This window comes from Sardina pilchardus, chromosome 11, assembly GCF_963854185.1.
Source record: "Sardina pilchardus chromosome 11, fSarPil1.1, whole genome shotgun sequence".
Lineage (NCBI taxonomy): Eukaryota > Metazoa > Chordata > Actinopteri > Clupeiformes > Clupeidae > Sardina > Sardina pilchardus.
Genome location: NC_085004.1, coordinates 26712490 through 26732690, shown reverse-complemented (window position 1 = coordinate 26732690; position 20201 = coordinate 26712490). Strand labels below are relative to the sequence as shown.

Sequence of the window (20201 nt, the reverse complement as noted above, 5' to 3'; positions counted from 1 at the left end):
CTGGCATGCATGAATCCAGCGTGCGCGTACCCCTAGGTTGTTGCGTGCTCGGCCACTCAAAACACAACATAGCAGAAGGGTGGAGAATACTGTAGGTGGGAAAGGTAGGTGGAAAATAAGTAAGCTGATACGATTCATATTACCTATTTTTCAGATTGATTTCCCGATCCAATTGATTTTTCAAGTATGGCTGTTTAAATTCATCAAATAGTTTGATAAAACATATAAAAGACAATCACATATCCAATGACAGGTCACAGACACAAAATAGTTTTTAAATGACATTTATTTAAATAGGACATCTTTTGTTTGTAAGAATGGTTATTAGAACACATGAAAGCGACAGTCTCTGATCTCTCTCATATCAGAGAAGGAATTCTCTATGATATTTAGAGAGTTCACACTTTGGTGAGATCTTTACTCTCAATGGCAGAGCCAGCACAGTAAGCCTAACTTCCCCCAATCCAGAGATTCAGTGCAATGGGGGTAGCCATCCCAGGATACTCACAAACACAAACCATAGCAACTGGCATGGTATTTTTTTCAGAGCAGGGCCCAGTATGCGGTTTTAGGGTATGTGATGAAAATGGCTTTAAAAAAAAAAAAAAAAAATCCAACCACCACTACATCAGTCTCATCTGTACTTGTCAGAGGCTTCTCGAAATCTGAGAACGTAGTCTACGGAGGCCAGCTGCTGAGGACAGCAATAACGGAGATTTGGCGTAATACCATAGACACAGAAAACCCTGCAGGAATTCATCCATTCACGTTTCACATTGCAACCTGCTTCCGCTGTGTTGACCCTCCACCACAGCTCAGTTCTGTAAACAAAACTTTTGCAATATTCTGGGCACACAGAGTAACAAGTCTGCGAGAATATTAGGGGCTGTCCGATGTCCAAAGCATCCATGAATAGGCCTTCACACAAGAATGCCAGGACAAGGGTAGTCACACAAGACTTTTGCCAGCCCTGTGCAAGACTGCTATGCATAAACATGACTGATGTAAAAGACTATTGCCTGCCACAATATGACACAGAGAACTGGCTGGAGGAGGGCCATCTCAGAGAAGTCCGATGTTTAGTGTTCTGAAGAAGTCTGCAGTGAGGAGGATGGAAGGCCATCTTTCAGTCATGCGTCACCCTTGCGGTAGCTCAATAGCTGACACTCACCACTAGAACTTTCAGTGCTACATCCCCACACTTGAACAAGGTGCATACAAAAGACAAAGAATACAAGAAACAAAACAAAAAAAGGGAAAAAAGTACTTGAGACATGTCTTGTGAGAGTGAATGTCACTCAATTTGGCTCTCAGGGTACAGTTGGTAGTGTATGACACTTGACCACACCTGCGAGACAAAAGGAAAAAAAAATAATGGAGGGCTGGCTTACAGTAAACAGAGGGGATAGGACCGAGACTTAGGCTGGGGAAGGAGCCAAATAGGGTCCACACAGACAGGCAGGCTGGATGGATGGATTGGTCAACTGGATGTTAGTCTCAGTGTAGGAGCTAATGTTACGGTTTAGCACACGCAGCTACGGTTAAGGCCAAAATTCGCCCTGATAGCCTGGTGTTTATGCACAGTTTTTGTGTGCAAGTTTTTTTTCTTTTTTTCTACCATGTTTCAGGATGTTATCCATCCACATAAAAAAAAAGATGGAAGGGGGAATAGTGTACTAAAATCTGCATGTATACCCATTTCAAATAACTAAAATGAATAAATATGTCTGAAATTGAAAATTAAACTAAAGGACCCTACCCCCCTCAAAACAAAAAATGCAAATGCATGCCACTCCATGTTCCATGCATGTACTCTATTTACAGTTTGAAAAATACAGACTTCCTTTTCCTACAGACCTCACACACTTCCTATATAGGCTGACTTGTACAATCAGCAAGTCCACATTCTGCACCCCCAAAAACAGGCCAGTTTAAACACACACAAACACACTCATGGCTCGGACAGGTTAAGCTGTGCCTAAAAACAAGCCATTCCGCCACGTCTGGCATTCTGAGTAAAACTTTTTCTTGGGGAAAGAAAAGTATAAATCTAAAACAAACTCACAGAAAAAAAAGTGCAGAGAGGAGAAAAAAATATGTGGGGTTTCACCCCTCTCCACAATAAACTCTGCTGCAAACAATACTGCTGTGGGATGGTTTGAGTTATTCTATTATTTATTTGGGTAAAAATGACTGAATAAAATAAAAAATAAAAAAAGGGTTAAGAGATAAGTAGTAAGATTGAGATGCCAAGAAGAGGCCCGTCAGCAAGGGACGCCGGGACCACAGTGCTGCTGCTGCTGCTGATGCTGCTGCGGAGGCCACGCTTTGAAATGGGTTTTTCCGGAGAGTTCTCCACCGACGGCCAATGCCACCCTCAGTCCTCTATGTATTCCCACAGGTCCTTCTCATAGCCCTCATGCACATGCTGCAGCAGCACTCGCCGTCGACTCTCACAGTATCTACAGGAGAGAGAGAGAGAGAGGGAGGGAGAGAGAGAATGGGGAGGGAGAGATAAAGGAGAACAAGGAGGTGAAGGAGAAGAAATGGCCAGAAAAGAGGCCAGTGGGACAGACGACGAAGTTAAGATTTCAATCAGACTGTACTGTACGAACTGGTCCCCCATATGCCAAGCCAAGTTGGGTCCTCACCTGTACTTATCTTGAACTTTCTGTTTAATGTCCTGCAACGAGTCCTGGGAAATATCTCGCTCCAGGTATCCAGATAGAACCTCTGTAGCGTTCTCCAGATCAGCCTGATTGTTCTGAGAAGGAAGCAAAGGGATTCCTTTATGTTCTGATGACTTCCATGTTTATCTGGCTCGGCTGATCTACTAGTAATACTGACACACGTTTAACATAGTCAGAACCACTCATATATCAGTAACTGATTTCACTTTAAAATTGGTTAGATACAAGTAAAAGAGAATGAAAAAAACCTACAAAATAGACCATAGAGTAGACACAATGTCATGTGCTTTTCAGCATTCATAAAGCCACAATTTGATGAATAACATGTGACTGCCTGCATTGAGACAATGCACAAATGTCTCCTCTCTGTGAACAAGGTGTGTAGCAGCTGTTAGCCTGCCTATTTGTTTGCCCTGGTGCCCCCTCACCTCGAAAATGATGGACTGGTTGTTCTTCTTGAGGTAGAAAGCGAAGACGTAAGTGAACATGAGCGTGGAGCGGCACTGGCACAGCACGTCCACGGCCTTCTTGAGGAACTGCACCTCGATCCAGGACATGTTGTGCTGCTGCATCTCCTCCATCTTCTGCTTGACCTGGGCGTAGAGCTTGTGCTCGAAGCGCAGGCTCTGCATGTGGTTCATGTAGCGGTTGCAGTAGAAGAGGTACCGCTGGAGGGCCGCCCGTGAGCGCTGCACCACACACAACTGGGTTTACATTCCAGCATGGGTCTGCGCGCTACATGCACACATGCAACACTACACACACTCTCTCTCACACACACACACACACACACACTCAGACACGACTACAAACTACATAGTTGTCGGTATATGTTATATCTATCTCACACTCTCTCTCTCTCTCTCTCTCTCTCTCTCTCTCTCTACGAGTACACTAGGGGCACACACTGCTATATGTGTGACACACAGAGCCAATAGATATACTGTAGCCCAGAAGACGTCAGTGCTACCAAGAAAGATAAAGAAACTACAGTATTTGAGTAATATGCATCCCATATGATCTGCTACACTTCCGTGTTATGTCAGTGGCATTAAACAGTATTGCAATCACTATAATTGTGTTTTATGCAATCATGCAACTGAACATTCCCACCGGTCGCACAAAAAAATGACATACAGTAGTGCCTAGTCTATTCAGGATGAGAACTTAGTTCACCTCTTGGGCATCTCTGGCAGCCTTGGCGTCATCCTCATTGTAGCGATTGCAGTTGTACCTAAAAAAGTAAGCGGATCAGCATAATTAAGGACTAGACAAGGGAGGAGAACTTTCACATCTCTATGTTCACCCCAAAAGAGCCAACACTAAAGTGCTAAAATCCCCTCAAAACCCCACTGACATATCACTATACACTTGCAGGCAAACTCTTTGGTGCCTTACAGGGCGTTCACACTGTCTACGTCCGTCAACGGATCTCATTGACTTTGCATGGGGCGCCTCGAAAGGAATTGTGGGTCCGTCCGTTCCTTCAGCTCCGCTGTCTCCGTCAAAAAAGTTGAGAAATGTTCAACTTTTCAGGCAGCGACGGATCCGTTAGCCAATCAAATAGCGTGTATGCAAATATACATACGGCAGACAGGCATTCCGTGATCCGTTGACGGACGTAGACAGTGTGAACGCGGTGTTAGTGTAAAGACTTTGTGAGAACAGAACACCATGGGCCAGTTTGTAGTATATGGATTAAGCCCTGGACTAAAAGGGAACTTCAGTGGAGATCTCCACAAAAAAGCCTCATGCTAGGCTCCCTTCCATGTAGGACAAATCGACCCCATGAGTGACATAGTTTTTGATACACAATTTGACAGTGGGCGCACCCTCACACACAAGGCATTTCTCACCAGGCAGAGCCATGGGGCTCCCAGGGGCCGAGACAAACCCAGCAGAACTCCGCCTTGCAGTTTTGGTTCCGGCACACCATGTGGTTGCAGCCGCCGTCCTTCTCTATGGTCACATGACACTTGGGACATTCCTGCACAAATGAGGACACCGGTGAACATATATACCACCTACTGGTCAAAACTGCCAGATGCTTCTAAAGCACTTTCTATTGTCTTTCGGCCCAAATTACCATTTACTTTCCAATGAGCACAAGTATTCATACTTTGCAGTCACGTGACTAGCATGGACACCTGACAGACAAGAAACGCTGACAAAAATGGCTAATGTTTGCATGTTTGTAACTATACAAAGTGACATCTGTTCCATCGTGTGATGAAGTCCTCATCTGAATATGTACACCCTGCCTGCCAGCAAGTGACAGCTTGATAAGTATTTTTAAAAAACATCTCCTCAGTGGTTACCGTAGTGCATCCAATTGCACAACTATCTGGCATGCCGTTTTTCACCTTAAAACACCAACTTTCGTATAGCAAAATTGGCAATGTCCTGATTAGTTTAATGTGTTTTGTTGCTGGAGAATGAAGTTCTTGCCCGCCAGCCAGTGGTTGTGATGTCACATGCAAGTAGGAATTGATGTAGTTCATGAGCCATTGAGTCCCATTTTGGGCCAATCAGTGCCAACTGAGACACAAAAATGCATGATGGACTTCTGGGATGAAAAATGTCAAAGCCTATGTTAGACCACAACCTGAGGGTATATGCTTTCAGTATATGGAATAGGGGGTTGAATCCTTTTTTCCTAATTGGTAGCCCAAAAATGTATCATCCATGTACTCCATTTACCAATACCCAATGCATTATGCATGGGCATCATATTAAGGTGGAGGGTGGGACATGTCTCATGTCACATTAGATCACATCCTGAGGGTACAAGCTTTCAGAAAATATATGGTTTATATGGTTGAATCAGTTTTCCCTTCATGGTGCAGATCAAAATACATTAGGTGTACACTTTTTCACCTAAATCCATAAAATCTTGTGGGAAATGTGCTTAAGAGGCTGTAGAAATCTTCAGCTGTGAGTTTAGGAAGTCCATCAAACTTTTTCATCATGTGGGAGCATAGACAAAAAAAAAATAAAACAGGATGGGTGCTCTCTCATGGCACCGACTTCTTTGCTGGCTCATGGACTCATGAAGTTTCTTTCCTCACTATATTTAGATTACATACCAGTATCAGTACAGTGCAATGAAGTATAATGGAAGATGAGTATGTGAATGCATACCTTTGTGTTTGCTGCAATCCAGTTGGAGGTTTCACTGTCATCGTCACACTTCTTGATCCATTTCCTCAACCACTAGAGAAAACACAAACAGTTTTGCAAAACTGAATGAATAAAACAAATCTATTCCAAACGTAAAAATCTTTCAGCTTCAGAGTGCTCGTGTTGCAGAGTACCGCTTGTGATTCCCACAAACACACACGCACGCACACACACACACACACGGTTCATTCTGTGTGTCTTATGGAGAACACTTCAATCGAGCACATAAGATCAGAGTGATTGTGGTGGAGCCTGGAGGGAGGATGCTAATGAGAGTTTAGCCCAGCCTAGGGCTGCCTAATGAGGTCTCCTGCTGAGGAGCCAGGAGGTGCTTCAGAGGGGAGATCGGATGGAGACCAAAGCAACATCTGCCCTCATTTCCACACACTTGGCTCAAACACACACAGGTTGCTGATTCTCCTCATCTGCTACTTCTACTCAACTACCTCACTACAGTGAGTGAGTACTACCTGGTTTCTACAGATGGGGGGACAACTCTACTCTAACACACACACACACACACACACACACACACACACACACACACACACACACACACACACACACACACACACACACACACACACACACACACACACACACACACACACACACACACACACACACACACACACACACACACCATTTGAACCAGTATCTGTATTTGAATTCTGCCAAGTGCTTTCCAAATCTCCACAATCAATCAACCAATGAATATAAAGACTGTTGTAACATACCTTGCACTTCACAGGGTCATGCCAGTTCTCGCCACAGTTGAAGCTGATTGTAAAGAACAGCAAAGAACAGCTTGGTTAATATGATCAAATCCAAGGCAGAGGGGGCACACAGGGATATTAGAGTACCGGTAAAGTTGTGTGTGTGAGAGTGTGTGTGTGCGTATTGGTGTATGGGAGGTGGGGTTAGTCTGAGATATGGGTGGTACTAACCAGAACTGCCGGCCGCACGTGCAGCGAACAGGTTTGGCATCAGGGTACTGCACTTTAACCACATGGTGGCAGTCAGGCGCAGGGCACCACTTTAACAGTCGATTGCACTGAGGGAGGAAGAAGAGAGATGGGACAGAAGACTGAATGGTCATTATAAATTGGCTTAAAATGGAAAACAAAGAAGAACTGACAAGAAATATTTCACTGCAATGCCTCATTTTTTAAAAACCAAACCACGTGTCGTGACAGCACATTTTCAAGTGAAATGTCTTCTAAACTCTGAATGCATTATGGAGTCAGTGAGTACTATTACAGCGACATCACTTTGGAATTTTATTGTGGCTTCAATATGGAGAGTGGCGATTGCTTACCTCTACAAAACTATTTGTGATTAAATGCTGGTACTTCAACTTCACCTTTGAGTCTGTGATAAGTCGCCTGGTAAAAAGACACAGATGTCTTCACCAAAGGTTGTTTCAAGGAAAACTAAGATAATTTCATATTGCAGAGGTAAACCCAAATATTTTAACAAAATACTAAAATTGATTTATTTTAAACCCAGGTATGGAAAAAAACACATGCCACAAAAAGTACTGGTCAGATCTTTAAACAAAACCTAACATCTCCCGCTACTATATGGTTGTGGACTACTACAGAGACTTTCTAATGAGGAAACACAGCACTCAAAAAAATCTCCAATAGAAATGTATGGGGTTAGTATGTAACCCAAGTGACAGTCATCTGAACACATTACTCCACTTCCACCGCCAAAAGTTGACATGTGAATACATCGTGCCAATCATGTACAGTGGCATGTTGTAAATACATCATGCCAGTCATGTGTTGTGAAGCCTTGCGCACACACAGTTCTGCCCAAAATAAATGTCCGATAAATAATAATAAAAGTGCCTAAAATGCGCTGCAATATGGCCGCCGAGTGGAAGGATTTGCCTAAAAGGACTTTGACTACTAACAGCCAGCAAGAATAAAAGTCTCTGTAGAGTTCACCTATTTATTGATGATGAATAAAATATTCCTGAATGAACAAAGACAGCAGTCTCACAGGAATACTCACATGACTGTGTTGTCATCTACTAAAATATCACAGCTGTGCGCAGGACAAGAGATGGTCTGTAAACAAAACAAAAATTCTGCATTACTTAAAGAGGTAGACACGGTGTGTGTGTGTATGTGTGTGTGTGTGTGTGTGTGTGTGTGTGTACACTAAGCTGTGACCTCTGAGACGGGGAAGCGTGTGTGTCACATGTCCATTCTGAGTTGTGGGTGAGCAGAACTCAAAGTCACCAGCAGGCGTCAGTGATATGTGTGATGTGTATGCTTGTGTGTGTGTGTGTGTGTTTATGTGTGTGTGTGTGTGTGTGTGTGTATGTGTGTGTGTGTGTGTGTGTGTGTATGTGTGTGTAGGAGTGAGAGAGATGAAGAGGGTGGTAAACACACCTGTCCCATCCCTTCTTCTATGATTTTGGTGGTCAGGTAGTCACCCCAGCACTGCATACAGAACTTGTGCCCACACTCCAGTCCAGTAAAGTACTAAGAAAGGAAAACAATCAACATTTGACAAGGTGCCTTCTGATGATCTGTGGGTCTGATTACCATTCATGTCTGATCTAATGATGAAGATCATTAAATGTCTTCAGTTGATCGGTCATGTATGGTCAGTGATGCTAAACCAGTACAGAGTGCACTCTATTTTACTGAGTATATAATGAAACACATTGTACTGGATCGTTCAAAATAATTGTCTACTCCTATAGGAATATATTCAACTGAATTTGTGTATTTTATTTAGAGATTTTTGGAACTAGACATCACTGGCATCAATTTCATGTTGCTATTAAGGAAAGTACAGGTAAAAGCTTGCAATTGTAAAGCATTTTGGTTATTTATTAGTGGGCTACTGCACGTTCTAAGCGAAGAAGACTCTTTCATATTTAGTCATTCATATTAAGATGATACAATGACAAAAATGGCAACAAAAAGAGGGGTGCAGTTAAAACCAATGGATGTGCATTCTGTGCAAGTTTCTGTAGTATTGAAACATGAGAAGCAATGCAGTATTTGAAATGCCATCAAATAATTTTAATATTTAAATATTATATATTAAAATATATTTAATATTTTTAATATTTAATATTTTAAGAGCTGGTGTGCAGTGATTGACTGTATGGTCCATGTGGAAAGAAAACATGTGCTGTTGTTTTGATATTGAATGAGGTTCACCATGTTTTGATGAGGTTACAGCATATAGAGACACCTATTTTGTGCTAGCGTGTTTTAAAATGTAGACTTAGTATTTCATGAACAAAATGTGGTTTTCAGCAGATAATTAACTATTTGGCCAATTGTGCTAGGTAGAGGATTAAAAGATTATGGTTATAAAGTGAAGTTCTAAAGTAAAGTTGTGGTCGCGAGCTCGTCACACGTCTACTCAGCCCACCTCATTCCCGAAGGTGTATTCCTGTGTTAGGATTTTAGATGAACTGTTTTAAGTATAGGTAAAGGTTTGTTAATAAACATAAAAAAAAACTGTAGGGATTGAAATGTTCACAAACTGACCTATGGTCAATGAAGAGGAGTATATTTTCTGATCTTTCTGATCAACACTAAAATCCCTCCTTTGTGATGAATATTGATATGCATTCTTTCCATTTAAAGATTTTCTTTTTGTTGGCCGACTGATGCACTTCTTTGTGGAGTGAGTGCCTTCTGTTTTTCCAAGACATAAATGTACACTTTCCTCTTCCCATTACATGCTAAGCGTTCTCCTGGCTACATTCTGCCTTCTACATGCAAATCACATCGGACAAATGGGAAAACAAATGGGGATATTTTTTTTTATGAGAAACTGGAAAAGTGAGTTTGTCAGCTGAAGGAACAAATTTCCATTATCTAGATTTGCAGGTCTAACAACACCACTTCTGGACAAAGAACAAGAGGTCTTCATGCCCATATAGGGATGCATTTTTGCCGTCTACTCCTGAATTTAAATGACACTAACTGCCAAAAAAAGCTTGTTTGACTATTGACACTGTGACCCACATATAATCGTTCTTTAATGTCCTCTTATGTCCGTGATAAATGATTCACAGATGGTAGGCAATTCCTAAGGTTAATGGGAGGAGTGCCATAGAGACTAACCGAGTTTGGGTAGGTGAGAAAACAGATTTGGCAGGGCATGTCCTGGGCAGAGGACCTGGTACTCATCGGTCGCGTTCGGGACTTCTTACTGGGGTTGATGACATGGCACTCAGAGAAAAGCTTATCCAGGTTGCCATCAAAGTACCTGCATCAAGCAACAACCATAGGTCAGTCCGATCATAAAGGTCTCTATGGGGAAAGACCATGTTCAGGATTGTTATAGCAGATAGGTCCAAGATGGAGAAGAGTATAGCCTACCTTTCCATGAGCTTCTCTTTGTCCCAGTTGAAGTGACTGAGAAGTATTCTGGTGATGGTGGCAGGGTTCTGAAACAGAGTAGCAGCCATGAGGAGCAGATAATTTCAGTACGTCCACAGAATACCAGACATGTGCTCCCACTGTACTGCTACTGCTTGATCAATCATGTCTCATACTTTCAGAGAGGCCACTACATCATGAAAATCAACAAGAAACTGGCTGACTTCAGTGCTTGTTTTCACATCATGGGCAAAAGCCTCATGCATGGCCATCTTCACCTCCAATGTTGCCTTGGACACCCTTCAAGCATTCTCTTAAGGCTTTAGTGTAGTGCCAGTACTGCCTGACTGACCAAGGCAGCATGCTGCTGCTGCTGCTGCTGCTGCTGAGATGCTGCTTCAGGCCGGTACGCAGTGGTATCCCTGCTCCTGCTCCACACAGTCTGCTCTGCATGTTCTCTGCAGAGCTCCTGAGAGGATAGCAGCTGCGACTTCAAAAGGGAGATTTGAGTTAAGAATAGCACTGTGTGGCTGCATCCCTGACAGACTCGTGTTTATGTTATTCCGTGTGCCAACTGCCAAAGCATTGCATCAATCGGTTGGCCTTGTTTCATGGCTGCCCTCAGACAACTGAGGTTCAGCGCAATTATAACATATGTGAGTATGCGTCCCACCACTCAAATGGTAGAGTTACTCAGAAAATGTGCTCAACCTTGAGCGATGCAGTACAAGGCTAAGGCTAAAGCAAGGACATCTGCTGCTATACATATGAATTAGAAGGCATCCCAGACCCAGTTACTCTATTGTGCGGCATGCTGTTATTTTTCTGATGATATAGTGGCAGTGATCCCTACACTGGTCTGAGCAATATGATCTCAATATGTTGAATATTTAAAAGCAAAGTCATGTCCTCATTGTAATTCTTACTCTTGTATAGAAAATGATATGGGGCAGAGACCAGCCCAGCGCCCAGTCATTAATATTGCACTGTAAAATATTTACGCATTAACATCAGCCTTGGCCAACCATTTGTATCTAACAGGGGGGCAAGACCAGGCGCATAACCAAACAATTTTAGAAGACCCCCCCCCCCCCCCCGTAATAATAATAACAATAACTATTACACTACTACACTATTACACTTAACACTACTATTCTTACATTCATCCATATAACTGCAACTAAAATGCTCATGGATTGAGTTAAGCCTTTGCTTGTAAATGTTCACTGGTGACAGAAGAAACTAACAGAATCTGAGCTGAGAAACTCTCAGCCCTCGGTGACCAGATTTCTTTCTGGGAGAATCCTAAAAAGTTTTTCGCCAGAGCAAATACAGACATGATGTTCACCAATAAACAAACAGCATATTATCTTCATTTCCCTCTGTTTATGCTTGTCTCCACTGCTATGGTAAAAAAAATAAAGCAGAGAGTTGAAGCAAGACAACTCCCAGGCAAAAACAGACCACATGTCAAAGTGTCATGTTTCTAGCCTACACCAAGCTGGCAAGCTGAATTGCACAATGTGTGCCAAATGAAAGAATTTAACTCAGAGTGTAACACAGGTTCTTACTTCATGGATACGGACAAAGGTCATTCAATAATACTGCCTGGGGTTCCCCAGAAGATGAAACTTCACTTCACAGAACTTCACACAAACTATTGGGAGTTATCTTACAGAACTGCATTGAATAATGATGTGCATGCATATAATGCATTGTAACATGCAAGATGTGGAGGACTGGTGACCGTGTCTGAAAATGCACCTCCAGGTTATCAAATCGCCCCCAATTGGCATACCACTCAAGCTGTGGCAGAAGTAGAATAATAGATGTGAGATAATAATGATGCACTGAGAATCTAAACATTCCGAGAAGAGCAGCACATCTTGCCATATGCTACAGTACTACAGACATAACATTGACTTCCAACCTAAAAACCCAGACCTTGGAGAGAGATCTGGGACTGGCTGTTGATGTTACCATTTGCCAATTAGGATGAATCATGAACCAATGAGTTGGCGTGTTGTCAAGGACTTTAAGTCTCTCCTGGACTATGCCATTGTCAAAAAAACATGGTGCAAACACAATGTCATTGCTGATATGTGTACCATTGCCTGCTCGAGCTAACACACACATTCACACACAAGTTGGGGGTAAGTGTAACGTCAGTTCTTCAGTTAACTGACAGCACTGTCCGAAAACAGACATTACATAACAATTACGATGTTAATATGACCGATAATGTTAAACAAGTCAACTCAGACTTGCGACAGCATACCGTCAACGTACTGAGTAACATTGGCTTAATAATAAGTATGAACTAATTGATGAGAGAGCAACGTACATTTTAATTGACCTTAATTAAAATAAACGACATCAGGCAAATGTTTTATAGATTATACCGTGGAGTAGCTATATAAAGTCTCTTATTACCTAACAAATATCGTGGATAGATTACCACCAATTCTAGTATCAGAGTCTTGTATAACGTTACCCTATGATATGGTGTTGAATAGTGTTGGTGGGGGCTGGCTAACGTTAAATCAGTAACGTTAGGCCCACACACAGTTGTAGTTTGTAGTTAGTGGCTTGCTAATAGTTAATTTGATGACTTAAACACCTAGGATTTTATAGCCACATCTATATAATAGCATCGAAAGATTACTATGGTTATGTAGGTCATTGCAAGCTTCAAATCAGCAAATGAACCTAACATTAGCTAGCCAACTAAGTCAATGCCAGACGGCTAACATTATTTATGTTAACTAGGCAACGTTAGCGGTCAAAGTCAAATAACTCATTATTTATTTTTCATGAAGCACACTTAATATTAATATGTTCTATTTCCCCCATAAACCCGTCTCGTTACTCAGAAGTCATCTTTCTATTGACATTGGTTTAACTTGTGTTACTTGACGTTGGTTAGCTAGCTAGCTGCGGCCAATAGTTAGCCAGATGCCCCAGCTAAGTTAGCGGCAGAGTATTACCAAGGGATATCTGGTTAGCTGCAACAGCATCTGCTAGATTCAAACAATGTCAACTATTCAGTTACCGTTACATGAAGCCTATTTACAAGAATTTTGCTTCTCTCCATTTTGTTGTCACTGACAGTTACTTGCATGACTTGGCAAGATGAGATGAGGTGACTACAGTACCAAGCTATCTACCTAGCCAGGAAGCTTGTTTTTATTTCGCAACCATACGTTAGGCCTACCAGCTTTTTACATCCTCGGACTCTCCTACTGTTTTCACCTGCCTTAGAGAATACCTTACCTGGATGACCTCGTTGACCTCTTTGATACACTCGACCATATGTTGGAGAATTTGTTCAGTGGTCAAGACCTCAAAACGGTAGTCCTCTTCATCCTGTCCAGGCCCAAGGCCACTGCCACCGGTTTCTCCACACTCATCTCGCTCACCACCAGCCACGACAGGATCAACCAATTCCACCTCCCCGAGATCTAGGGTGTCTTCTTCGGGTTCGTCTTCACCGCTGTCTTCGCTGCATTCCTCTTCCTCGTCGTCATATTCATAATTGTAACCCTCGTCCGAGTCCATTACTTACGAGACTCGTATAATGTCGAGAAAATGTCTTAGTAAAGGCAGTACGTAGTGTTGTCAACGAAGTCTAACACAAAGGGTCGAAAAAATCCCAGTTCCAAATTTTCCACTGTAACGTTAGCTAGCTAACAGAATCCACATTCACAACGGTAAAAGCGCCGCCACTACCGCTGCTACATGGCCAACAAAGAGACGTATTACGTTACTACGTCACCATAAACGACCGAAAGGTAGCTATGTTTAGTCTTTATTTAAAATAGTTTATTTGTTAGTCTCATCCTAAAAATACATACACATTTCCATTTCAGAATTACTGAAAGTGGTCTAAACTCACTCTCAAAGTTTTATGAAATCACAGTAGTGTTGTCATGACCTTTGAAGTGCACGCATTCACCAGTAGATAGCGCTAAAATAGAAGTAGCCTACAGTTATTTTTTTATGTGCAATAGAGCTATTTTTACAATAACTGTACATTTTCAAAAATATAATGTAAATGTATAATGTAATGTAATGTAATGTATACCATTGACCATGCCACACTGTCGGTGAATTAGAATTTTCCGTATATTTTATTCAGTTGCACTTCCACCGAGTAGGCTACAGGCCTGCAGGCATCAGTTGAGTTCATAAGCCGTAGGGCGAGTTTAATAAACTGCACTCACCAAAAGAATGGAAAGAGAAAATTACCACAATGCACCACACATCCACATTGTACAATAATAAAAAGAAATCCAGGAAAAGTCTGACACCAATAGATTATGACATGGCACACTGCACCACCTGGTGCTGTCCAGTGCTAACTCTGTCCAGCCTGCCAGATTGACTGAAGGACTCTTCATCAGCGACATGCTGTATCTTTTAGCAGGTGCACTCTTTGTTTGTCAAAAGTGCAGTTTGTACTCAGATTATATTTTAACAGCCATCTCCACTAATCACTTGAGCAGCTCAAATGAATGCAGATTGGAGAGATTTGGCCTTCTTTCTTGGACAGATGTCCATGGCGTGACAATTATTGATATGACTCTGATGGTCCTCCAAATATCTGTTGCAACCTGTTGCAAACAAATTCCCAGTTTTGGTGTTGTTCATTGAAAGACTATCAGTGACCTCAGTATGGAGGGGGTCACTGGACATTTATGATTAGGCGTCTTTTAGCATATTTAAGCATATTTTGAATAATTGTGACCGCTTCCCTAGTGAAGCGGTGGTCATGTAAGTTTAATCTAAGTTTTTAATTTTGTGTCAACGACTCCTGGGACACTGAAAGACCGGGCTGCACGAACCTTGGTGGGCATGCAGCCCCACAAGGATGACTTGGAATCATTGATTTCTGTTTTGATCTGTCGTCAACCCGCTGCACCGGGCCCCCCGAAAGGAGGATGGGCTTAAGAACCGTAGGGCCTAGGATGGTCAACTTTTTTCAAGGGGCAATGTCACACACACACACACACACACACACACACACACACACACACACACACACACACACACACACACACACACACACACACACACACAAACACACATTTTTGTGGAGATCATATTTTGTCCCACTTTGCAGTACATCTAGTTACTCAATGAAGTTATATGGAATTTCCAAAAATTTTTTTTAATTCTGGCTAGCATGAGTGATGCAGACCAGAATTAATTTGCTTAAATATGTCATTGTCACAAACAGCATGTCTCAGATTTTGAAAAAACTGAAGGCCTATTCAAGTCTAAGACTCATGACTGGCCGTTTCTGAGCACCATACAGGCACCGATGAGTGGGAAAGACACAAGAGGCTGTGTCAAGATGATACCAGCTCCATGGTTTTCAGGCCTTGCTATTAGGTCAATTGAAGGAAGCTGAGGTGGTTAATTAATTACATTATTACATTATTTAATGTAAAATTTGACATATGAAAATCTTTGGGTGTGTATCTCCGACCCAACAACACACACACACACACACACACACACACACACACATACATACATACTTTCTCTCTCTCTGCTGCTGAACCTCCTGCTCCCCTGGAGTGTTCGCAAACACACACACAAAAACACATGTGCAGTCTTTCGCACAGGTGGGTCACTATATATGTGGATCAAGATGGGGTGTCAGCCATGGAGGGCCTCAGTATGGTGCCGGGTTTCGTCAGCTTTTGAGTGGGACACCCGCTAGCACAATGCTGCTGTTAACACTTCTGACGGCGGAACCTTTGGGCCCTCTGAATCTTTAATGCCATTGGCCAAGCGACCTGGGCTGCTGAGGTCAGAGATGAGCGCCGGATGACAGCGGTGCGGGGTTGCCGTGTGTCGTCGCTGGGGGTAACATGTCGCCAGGGAGGAGGCATCAGGTGCGTGAGTTGCTTTGTGTGTGTGGCAGGCATAATGGCCTGTCTGTCGACGCTGGGGGCATCCTGTGGCACTACTCAATGCCTGTCCTGAAAAGAGCACAGGTTACCAATCTGATTCATACGGCCCACAGGCGACTTGATCTCAGACACACAAGCCTGCCACTCTGAATCATTTATCTCTCTCTCTTTTTCTTCCCCTCCAGCTCTCTCTCTCTGTTTTCCCATTGGTTTTAGTATGGAGTTCATCAAGGTAATGTCTTGTACTTATAGTCTTTTACACGGACACGTCATAATACAGGATATGGCACAATATTATGACTAAAAGTATTGAATTTGCTATGCTATTTAAAGAAGAATGACACTAATGGTTTTATAGAGTATATTTACAGTTTAATTTGATGTTCTTTGAAACTAAGAAACTAAACTAATCTTAGAACCTTTACATACTGTATATACAAGACTAAGCAAAAATCTTCTTTCATGTTCATGTTTGTCCAAAATCTTTCCATGTTTAGAAATGTTACCAGATATGTATTCTGTTCATTGCAATACATCCAGAAGATGTGTGCTTCTGGTTTCAGCCTCAGACCCACATTACATTTGTTGTATTAGCAGCTTTATAATAACCAAGGGGGAGTTGATCAGTACCAGTTGGTACTGATTCTGGCTCTGACCCACTGATGTCATAAGCCGGAAAGGAGATGACACTTTGACAGAGACCTTGTCAATGAGCTACAGCTGGGAGAGCTCATTGCTCAGCTGAAGTGAGAAAAACATTGGTTCATATTCAAGGAGCCTCAATGAAGCAAACTGAAGATGAAGCAATGAAGCAAACTGAGATGTTGTTTCCACCCATGTGTACTACGAAGGGGGTCACCGGAGACACACAATATCGTTTTGGATGGCCCCTCCTCATTGCACCCTGCCAAGACACTCTTAACACCTCAGAGTCAGCTTTTGGATGAGCCACGGTGGTCAGCAGCTGATCTTGAGACCTCTCTCACAGCTGGATCTGCCAGCAGCTTCTGGTGAGCATGCCCACAGGTTGTCTGGGTGGGGAGTGACACTTTAGTCAGCTTCCCTCTTGCAAGATGGGTTATTATTATAAACCTGCCAAAACAACAAATCCAATTGGATTGGAACCAGAATAAATAATGCTGTGTGTTAATTATATTTCAGTAAAGAGAGTGAGAAATAGGTCCTTATGGCATTGTTAGAACAGCAAAGCATGTACCCAAGACTTTTTCTCATAAGAACCATATTTTGATAGTTTAATTGACATTTAAAATACACATTTCTGCAAACACGTTGGACATATCTATACATAGGACATACCATACAAAGTGTTGAAGCTAGAATGTGGAACAATGTAGCGGTGGCTATTCGGCTGTGGCCCTGGCAGTGGTGCTGGTTTGGCATGCAGCCGGTAAGGTGATCTCAGGGGGTTTTGTAGCGCTGTAATCAGACAGCGACATCATCAATCGTGAGGGGGGGGAATTACGTGAGCTACAAAGGCAGATAAGATAATGAAAGGGGCCTCAGCGATCATGGTGGCACAGCTCGGGTTGCTGTCCTGATTACAAGCCTCTCCCTGTCGGCCTTTCTTTCTGCCCACCTCTGAGGCGCAGGCTCTACCTGTCTGACTGCTTGTCGGCCTGTCTACCACTGATCTGTCTTTTTATGACCTAGAAGGTCCTCTTCTGTCCATGTACACCCATTTTTCTGTCTTTATTCCGCCCCATACATACTTAACTCCAATCAGTCGATTATTTAGCCTGCAACATGGAGGAAATTCATGCACTAACAACAACAATTACAACAACAACAACAACAACAACAACAACAACAATCACATTGTGCTTGCATTACTTAAGACTGTATTTAGATAAAATACCGTAATGTTTGAGAACTCAGTCACATTTAGATGCAACAATTATAAACCCAATATCGGAAATTATGTGATCTGTCAGGTTCCATAAACTGTGTGTCTCAAAGGATAGATAGTGACCAAAGAACATACTACAGCATATAAATGCTGGTAAAGTAATCAAGCTAACTCACAAATTGTACCTTTTGTCAGAATCTGGTATGAGATATGATATGATATGACATGATGCAATGATCAGAACTTAAATGTAGGCTATGCTAGGCTAACTAAAAACAAAGACATAGCGGAAGATGAGAAAATTGAAATATGATATTTGTTAGGTTAGCATTAGACTCTACCCATCCATGGCATCTGTTTTGGCTTTCAGGTGTGTTGTTTCTCACAAAGAATTATTCTTGTTATTATGTGCTAAAGCTTATGCAGGAGATATGCACAGATATCCAAGAGATGAACTCAGACACACGCACAGACACATGCACACGCACATACACAAGCACGCGTGCGCACACACACACACACACACACACACACACACACACACACACACACACACACACACACACACACTTGATGAACTCTTTCCTTGGTCAACCTTAGCCCTTGCATTAAGTCTTGTTAATGTTTAATTTACTCTCTGAAATGAGCTTACAAGCCGGTGATATTTACCCAGACACTGACGTCCCCATTCTGTGCATTACCCTAACCACCTTACGAATGGATGGGGGGGGGGGGGGGATTTGATGATGAACCCCTCCTCTACACACACACACACACACACACACACAGCACAGGATCAGCAGAGTCAGCGGTCAGGCGACTAGAGCAAGACCACCTGTTGAGTGGGCACACAGATACAGACACAGACAGACACATAAACAACAAACACGCACATATTATATCCATCTGTTGTGTTGCATAAGTTCCTGTACATTGTAATGAAATATTTAACAGACACATTTTAAATAGTTAGTGAGATCATTAAGTTTGTCATTGCCATTTTAACTACTGTACTGCTGTGTGTGCCTATAGCTCTCAAACTCAGCTTGACCAACCAAAGAGGGACACTGCTCCAAAATGTCTTAATGTTCAGAGAACATTATTTTTCCTGCATTGTAACTGTACGTTTTTATTGTGTGTCCTGTATGCCATATGTAAATATGAATTTTGTTATGTCTTTTAAACTAACTCATATCAGTAAATCCATTCAGGGACATCACCTAAACTCACCTCCTCAGCCACTGTCAACACAATGAGTGATGGAGTCAATCTTATTCTTTGATTATAGGTGACACTCATAAGGATTATACACAAATCTGCTTATGGTTGATGGTGAGCAAAGAAGCAGGAGTATTTAAGGAACTCAAAGTCGTAGATATGTCAACAGTTTGTCCAAGGTCACCTAATTTTAGAAGACAATACGAGAGAAATGGAAGTTTGAAACTAAAGCAATGACATGGATTTGTTCAATAAGTATATGAATAAGCATTTCTGTTTTGTCAAAAGTGTTTGTTACATAGCGCAATGTGGAAAACGAAAAAATTCAGTAAATTATTAAAAAATTCTGGTGAGTACAACTACTGTTTATCCAGTTGACATTAAATCAGTTTAGCAAATTATTGGTAGCCCTGGCAGTGGAGAAATATTAGTCATGGTGATTAGCTAAATTATATCATCCCACAGAGTTAAGTCAGGCATTTTTGTCATGGTTTAGTTCTCATTGTGTCATTGTGTCCACTTGCAAACTGTAAAAAAGGTAAAGGACTCTAATGCTTAAAGATAACTTGCAAATCTGTTTTTTTTTTTTTTCAAACACTATTTAATCTTATTGTTTGTACTGCAGTTACAATTTTTCAACCACAGGTGACAATTCAGTTGAGTTACTATTGATGCTTTAAGTGAATGTTTTGGAGTTAATTCCAGAAGGGGTTAATTTGAAGTGGCGCGCACTGCTGGATCTCCTGACCTGGGGTGGGGGTTGAGCGCGAGCTCTGTCAGGGGACTCAGGAGAGGAGGAATCTGACACTCATCCTCCTCATCCCCCTTCTCCATCCCTCCTTTCTGCTGACGGCAGCGCCACTGCTCACAGGGCAGCTGCCGCTCACAGTCAGAGATCTAGGTCAGGACTGCATGTCAGGGCCACAGCGTGTGTATGTGTGTGTGTGTGTGTGTGTGTGTG

At 42.2% G+C, this 20201-nt stretch overlaps 1 protein-coding gene across 3 annotated transcripts; it reads right to left on the bottom strand.

Annotated features, from left to right (window-relative positions):
* Positions 1 to 268: 268 nt before the first annotated feature.
* LOC134095391 (E3 ubiquitin-protein ligase arih1-like) lies at positions 269 to 13971 on the bottom strand. 3 transcript variants are annotated; one of them, XM_062548891.1, is made up of 14 exons: positions 13508 to 13971; positions 10235 to 10302; positions 9977 to 10121; positions 8276 to 8368; positions 7893 to 7948; positions 7189 to 7255; positions 6818 to 6924; positions 6608 to 6650; positions 5832 to 5903; positions 4547 to 4677; positions 3867 to 3924; positions 3119 to 3394; positions 2652 to 2764; positions 269 to 2462 (listed from the first exon to the last, which is right to left on the bottom strand). In XM_062548891.1, the coding sequence occupies exons 1-14, from the start codon at positions 13790 to 13792 to the stop codon at positions 2378 to 2380; spliced, it is 1599 nt and encodes a 532-aa protein (XP_062404875.1). In that variant the 5' UTR covers positions 13793 to 13971; the 3' UTR covers positions 269 to 2377. The 3 variants fall into 3 exon arrangements, with proteins under 3 accessions (XP_062404875.1, XP_062404876.1, XP_062404877.1); XM_062548892.1 differs by having other exon boundaries at positions 3119 to 3379; XM_062548893.1 differs by lacking the exon at positions 13508 to 13971 and adding an exon at positions 13287 to 13367.
* Positions 13972 to 20201: the final 6230 nt, after the last annotated feature.